At 36.0% G+C, this 7,366-nt stretch overlaps 1 protein-coding gene across 1 annotated transcript; it reads right to left on the minus strand.

Annotated features, from left to right (window-relative positions):
- Positions 1-5,778: 5,778 nt before the first annotated feature.
- LOC107687307 (sesquipedalian-1-like) lies at positions 5,779-6,957 on the minus strand. Its single transcript, XM_016484587.1, has 2 exons — positions 6,145-6,957; positions 5,779-6,112 (listed from the first exon to the last, which is right to left on the minus strand). The coding sequence occupies exon 1, from the start codon at positions 6,939-6,941 to the stop codon at positions 6,180-6,182; it is 762 nt and encodes a 253-aa protein (XP_016340073.1). The 5' UTR covers positions 6,942-6,957; the 3' UTR covers positions 5,779-6,112; positions 6,145-6,179.
- Positions 6,958-7,366: the final 409 nt, after the last annotated feature.

The raw sequence follows: 7,366 nt of genomic DNA on the forward strand, positions 1-7,366 counted from the left end.
AAAAAAAAAAAATAAATAAAAAATAAACAGATTTTAATAATAAAAACTTTTTAAAATTCTTTTACTTAACTTCGTTTCTTTAAAACTTAATGATGTAATCATATATAGCCTTTTCCCCTAGAATACCAGTTATAGAGAAGTCTTTGTGATCAACCTTCTTTAATGACTGAATAAAATGGCATCTTTCTTTGTTGTATTTCCTGCAATGAAGCAGTACATGTTCAACTGTTTCTTGCTGACTACAATAAATACATTCCCCAGTTGGGTGCTTGCCAATTTTAAACAATGTACTATTAAGTCCTGTGTGACCTATTCTCAGACGAGTTATAATATTCCCTTCCTTACGGTTCCTGCTCTCCCTCCTCCCAGCACCAACTTGTTTTTGTATATTATATAAATGTCTACCTGTTTCAATACCATCCCAATATACCTGCCATACTGATTGTGCATATTTCCTGATGTATGCTTTAGCTTCTGCTTTACTTAATGGAACTTGTAGATCAACCTGTTTTAATTTTAGAGTTTGTTTAGCTATAATATCCACCTTCTCATTCCCTTCCACACCAACATGAGCAGGAACCCAAATGAATTGCATTGATATGCCCTTAACCTTTAAATTATACATCTTATGGAATATTTCATTAATTATGTCCATCCTAAAAGATGATCTGCCAGATCTTATGCTTTCCAGTGCGGAGTAACTATCAGATGCAATAACTGTGTTATTCATTTCCTTCTCCTCTATCCACTGCAGGGCCAATAATATCACCAATACCTCTGTAGCATAAACTGACAAATGATTAGTAACTCTTTTCTTAATATAATAATCATTCATTGGAATATATACAGCTGCACCTGCATATCCTGTATCCGGATCTTTCGATCCATCCGTAAATAAAAACACTGAACCTTGGAAATGCCTCTCAAAATAATTCTGCACTATATACCACACTGGAATTTGTTTAGATTTGTCATTTATTTCCCACTGTATATTGAAGTCAACACTTGGCAAGGGGAATAACCAGGGAGGAATGGAGGATATTGAGACTGTATTGCTGTACTGTAATTGACGTAAACCTATATTCCTAGCCTTTGCATCACCTATCCACCCAAAACTTATAAAGTTTGTCTCATTATGTTCCCAGCACTCTGTCAATACACTTTTGACAGGATGCGAAACACTTTGTCCCTGGATATTAACCCAATATGCCAACATTAACTTTGTTCGTCTGATGCCTATAAAGGCATTTCTCCCATTTCCACCTGCATTGATGATACCGGAGATGAATTAAATGATCCACTACAGATTCTTAGGGCTTGAGCTTGCAATACATCTAATTGTTTGAGGTTTGTTTCTGCTACCGACATATAAGCTATACATCCATAGTCAAAGACGGACCTCATGCGTGCCCAGTATATATTCTGTAAAGATGCTCTACTTGCTCCCCATTCCTGTCCTGATAAACACCGAAGAATACACTGTAAAAAAAAATGAAGGTAAAAAAACCGGCAGCTGTGGTTGCCGGAATATTACCGTAAAAAATAACTAAAAACTAACCTCAACGTTTTAGGTTTTTACAGTTTTAACTTAAATTTAGTTAAATACCGTAATTTCATTAACTGATATAATGTTAATATACCAAACTTATTGAAGTACTGAAATCTGTTTTGTACCTTTGTAATACACTGATAACCACCAAATGCAGGTGGTGATGAGCACTATATACCACACTGGAATTTGTTTAGATTTGTCATTTATTTCCCGCTGTATATTGAGGTCAACAGTTGGCAAGGGGAATAACCAGGGAGGAATGGAGGATATTGAGACTGTATTGCTGTACTGTAATTGACGTAAACCTATATTCCTAGCCTTTGCATCACCTATCCACCCAAAACTTATAAAGTTTGTCTCATTATGTTCCCAGCACTCTGTCAATACACTTTTGACAGGATGCGAAACACTTTGTCCCTGGATATTAACCCAATATGCCAACATTAACTTCATTCGTCTGATGCCTAAAGGCATTTCTCCCATTTCCACCTGCATTGATGACACCGGAGATGAATTAAATGATCCACTACAGATTCTTAGGGCTTGAGCTTGCAATACATCTAATTGTTTGAGGTTTGTTTCTGCTGCCGACATATAAGCTATACATCCATAGTCAAAGACAGACCTCATGAGTGCCCAGTATATATTTTGTAAAGATGCTCTACTTGCTCCCCATTCCTGTCCTGATAAACACCGAAGAATATTAATAATCTTTTTACACTTGTCCTTAATTTTATCCAGATGAACTTTCCATGTCAGTTTTTCATCAAACCAAAGCCCAAGAAACCTTACAGATTTTACTTGCTCCAGAGGATTCCCATACAATTTGAAAGAAAGGGGTGTGATTTTATGCTGCCTTGAAAAACAAATGACCTGTGTTTTTGATACAGATAATTTAAATCCCCATTTATTAGCCCACTTTTCAACATCAACTATTGCATCTTGCATTTTTTTATTAATATATGATATATTGCGACCTCTAATCCACAAAGCCCCATCATCTGCATATAAAGATTTTCCAATGTTATGTTCAACTTGAGAGAAAATGTCATTAATCATTATATTGAATAATAACGGACTACATACACTACCTTGCGGTGTTCCATTCTCCACTGTATACACCCTGGAGTATTCTTCACCTACTTTCACTTGTATTTTTCTATCAAATAAAAAGTCCTGAACCCAATTATATATTCTACCACCAATTCCCAAAGACTTTAATTTTATTAATAATCCTTCTTTCCAGAGCATATCATATGCCTTTTCCACAACACACACACACACACACATACATACATACACACACTTACTGCTTTTTTTAAATGTGACATTGTAACAAATTAAGTACAAAAGTCTTATTTTATATTATCTGTCGGTTGATATTAGATCATACAAATTGCATGCATAACAATTGTAAATTGTAAACAATAAATATTTAAAAAAGTTGGAAGTATAGTAACATTATAGGACTATTTGACATGTTAACTCCATTTAATTCGCTTTGGGACTTTTATTTTAAAAAGAGCTTCAAGTTCAGCACTTTCTTTGTTGCTTCACGTGATAGATTTTGTAGTTTCCGTTGTCAAATGTGTGATGTCCATTAAAAGCGTGTTATTAGCAGTGAGATTGATTATGAAATTGTCAGGTTGTGTTATGATAAATTAATGAACTCTTAAGTGTAGAAAAAAATCCTCCACAGTAGTACCATTCACTCAAAACGTAATATTTACTTTCATGTCCTTGAAAAAGGTCATGAAGGGCATATTTAAATGTGAAAGTATATGTTTCGTTGATGTACATCACAACATATTAGAGAAATTTAGAGTCAATTTGACTACGGTGAATTTTAGAAGCCATCCATCAAATAAAACGCCAATGCATTTCCATTCAATGACAGGATCAGTGAATGAAACCTTCAGTCTTAAGAAAATGAAACCCATACACAGTGATGCTGAGCCATCTTGTGGCGAAATCGTGAGTTATTGTTTCATTCAAATTAAATATTCTACCCAATGTAATGATCTGGTTATTGCAATACAACCTTGTTCAACAAAAAAGGTAACTTTATTGCAGTTGTTGTCATTTTAATATCAGTACCTGGTTAATACACAAGCAGTTCATCCACATTCATCTCTTAGCTGCTGGTGTTTTCCTGTTTTTATTGTGGAATCTAACACAGTGTTTTAGATGAAATCTGAAGGCACTGTGGTTGGCCACCCAAGAATCCCATTCACTGTCGGTTAAATCTCCCCAAATATGATTTTATGATTGCACACAATTTGTACCATTAAAATGCATTTACAAATAGCCTGTATATATAAATAATAGTAAGCTGTCTGTATATATTCTATAATGTATTAAATGTTGGTCACAGTATGATGACTATAATTGGTCAGTTTTAAAAGGCAAGGCAAAGCATTGGCATGCTTATTGGCAAGAACGAAAATATATGTTCAAGCATAGCAAATCTTAGCCTAAAAAATTAATAGCATTGTGTATTAAAGCTGCTTAGAAAAAAGATCCATCAACAGAAGATTACATGTTAGCTGGCTAGTTAGATAGGTCCATTGTCTGAGACACTATTACATACTTTAACATTAGAAATCATTTTGGCAATTATGTTTTTGGCAGGATGGATTGTAGATCTCCTAAAATACAGCATAAAATTCACCGCCAAGGCGTTTGCAGTGAAATCAGGTTAACTCTATTAATCTTGGCATACATCTGACTTTTTGTGCTGTTATGCAATATTTTTTTTCGACATTATACTGTAAAATGATTACAAATTGCCATAGACCAGCTTTGGCACTGTGATGCTTAACATTCAAGGTGTTTGTGATTCTGAAAACATGGACCTTGTACCTCTGTTCTTTTTTATAAAAAAAAAAAAAAATCTACGTTGTGATGAAAGACCTCAATTTAAAAAAAATAAAAAAAAAAAGGTTCTTGGAAAATCCCAAGGAAACAGCATCATCATTTACTCATTCTCATGTCGTTCTATCACTTTCTTGCTTCCATGAACACAAAAGTAGTAGTTTGGCTGAACATCCAGAATGCTCTCTCTTTTTTTTTTTTTTTTTACAATGGGGACTGGGAAAGTCAAGGTCCAAAAAATGACTTAAAAGCACCATAAATGTAGTCCATACAACCTATGCACCAAATAAGCATTCTGAAGTCATAAATCTTTGTGCGACAAATTTAATTTTATTATTTTTCACACAATTAAAATCTCTAAAATCTTGCATCAAGGTGCTTTTTTGTTATTTTTTAAACCTGGACAGACCCAGTGTCCATTTATTTTTGCTTTGAAATGGAAAAGAGCACTGTATACTTAGCACAATATCTCATAATTAATTCAACAATGCAACACTATAATATTGAGGTTATTGAAGATTTAATGCAATTTTTATTTTGCTATCGAGTTTCTTAAAGACTATGTCATAAGATTTGTTTTTCAATCTTTCCTTGCCACACAACCTATAAGTATGGGAATGTTAAAATGATTTTAAAAGCATCTCTGAATTAAATTTAGTAGCAAATATTGCATAAAGATTTTAACATACATTTTTTGTGCATTAGTTCAGACTGTGTGTTCTAATAAATCGATTCAAAACTGATTCAATGATTCATTTAGGTCAACCCACAACAAGGTTGAAGGAAGTGCAATGTTTTTCTTTGTATTAAAGGAATAGTTTGTCAAACAATGAAAATTTGCCTAAAAATTACTCACCCTCAGGCTATCCAAGATGTAGATGTTTGTTCATGGGAACAGATTTACACCACTTGCTCACCAATGGATCCTCTGCAGTGAATGGGCGCCGTCAGAATGAGAGTCCAAACAGCTGATAAAAACATCACAATAATCCACAAGTAAAAGTCGTCTTGTCTGAATCAGGAGAGAAATATGTACAGATCATGCAAGCAAAAACAGTCCAAAACATTTCAAAACAAATATGTTGGTGGATTTTGATGTGAGGACAACAGGGGATGGACTTTTTCACTGGTGGAAGTGTTATTATGGATATCCTCATATTTTGTTTCACACAAGCACACATAAGATATTAATTGATGGACTGGAGTCGTGTGGATTACTTTATCAGCTGTTTGGACTCTCATTCTGACGGCACCCATTCACTGCAGAGGATTCCGTTGGTGAGCAAGTGATGCAATGCTACATTTCTCCAAATCTGTTCAGATGAAGAAACAAACCCATGTACACCTTCGATGGCCTGAGGATGAGTACATTTTCAGAGCCTTTTAATTTTTGGGTGAACTATTCCTTTAAAATGCTTTAGTAAACCTATGTAGGTAAATACTGCTGTTTATTTTGTCATACTGTAGCATATAATTAAAAAGTCTTTTCCCCTTATATTTCCTTACTGTATTTAAAATCTTCCTCTGATTACATTTGAACTTGTTTGGAATGACATGAGGGTGAGTAAATGACGACAGAATGTTCCTTTAAAAATGGCTTGGTCCTGTTTAAGGAAAAAAAAAAAAATCAGTAACAGTGGACAAGCAACTGTCATTCTAATGCTCTCTCGGTTTTTGACCTTTTATGTCTTCAAATGAGATTGCACTAAGCATGTTATGTGTGCGGATGTATATTTTGAGTCTCCATGTTCATTCACTGGCTCTGCAGCCATTCTATTCTCAGTTCAGCCACCTCTTTGCCGTACCAGTCATGTAGTTTGGAGAAGCAGCCTGTGCCGGGTGAAACGGGGCTCTCGAGTGATCCGCCGTTGGTCTTCCTTCGCGGAGGTACCGGAGGTGGTCTGACTCCATCCCCTCTCTCACTACAGTCGCCTTGTGTGTTGCTGACACCGTTTGGCACACTGGGGGGTTTACTCCAAGACACCCCGTTTTCTCTGCTAGACACCCCTTCCTGCGAAGGCCCTGTAATGGTGGCGTTCTGTAGTGAAAAGGTTGCTCCCTGCAGTTGCAGCTGGTGCTTCTTCAGCATGCTTTTTGCTTGTGATGATCTGGCTTCTTCCTGCACCTCCTCCAGCTGCCTCTCTAGCTCCTTCACAACCAGCCGCATGTAGTCGAAACTCGCCCGTGACAGAGCTTTGACCCACGATTCCATAGCGGCCTGGTTCTCCGCGGCCATCTTGTAGACCTTCGCTTTGACACAGTCGAATTTAATGGCGAAGGCGAACTCTTCGGATTCAGACTCGCAGAGCTCCACTGTACAGCCTTCCAGGACGATGACGCCGACTGGCTCTCGACTTTCCTTCTCCTCTAAGTAGAACAGCATGTTGCCCTTCAGAATAAACCAGCGGCGGTGGTAAGCCGTGTTCCGTTCCCCTTTCTTAAAGAGGAAGCCTGTCTTGTCTGGAGGAGAGTTGCATGTGGCATAATGCGCCACGCTCCTCTCGTTCAACTTCATGATGGCGAGGACACCTGTCTCTGAAACAGAAGTCAAAAATTAGTTTGCAGTACATACATTTCAAGTAAATATTAGAGATAGACTGATAATATTCAACTCAAGGTGGTTTAATAATATTGATTTAACCCTAATTCACGCATTTCTACTTGTCATACTGGGTCTACAAAGAAATCTAAAAGAACAGCACCTCTAAATGTAATCATAATAATGAATGTTTTTATTTACGATGACTAATAGTAAAAATAATACAATAAAAAATGTGTTGTGCATATCAGTTATTTGACAATGTATGATGTTATTCAATATTGTGATTATAGAGATGATTTTAATACACTTTTATTTGAAGACTGTGTCATTAGGTATGTTTTGCAATCCTTCCACACAACTTGTGAATATAAGAATATTACAAAGATGCTTAATTAGCA

The sequence above is a fragment of the Sinocyclocheilus anshuiensis genome, unplaced genomic scaffold, assembly GCF_001515605.1.
Source record: "Sinocyclocheilus anshuiensis isolate Anshui unplaced genomic scaffold, SAMN03320099.WGS_v1.1 scaffold9010, whole genome shotgun sequence".
Taxonomy (NCBI): domain Eukaryota; kingdom Metazoa; phylum Chordata; class Actinopteri; order Cypriniformes; family Cyprinidae; genus Sinocyclocheilus; species Sinocyclocheilus anshuiensis.

Coding starts and splice junctions, on each gene's coding strand:
- LOC107687307 (XM_016484587.1), bottom strand. CDS start 6,941: ATGAAGTTGAACGAGAGGAGCGTGGCGCATTATGCCACATGCAACTCT.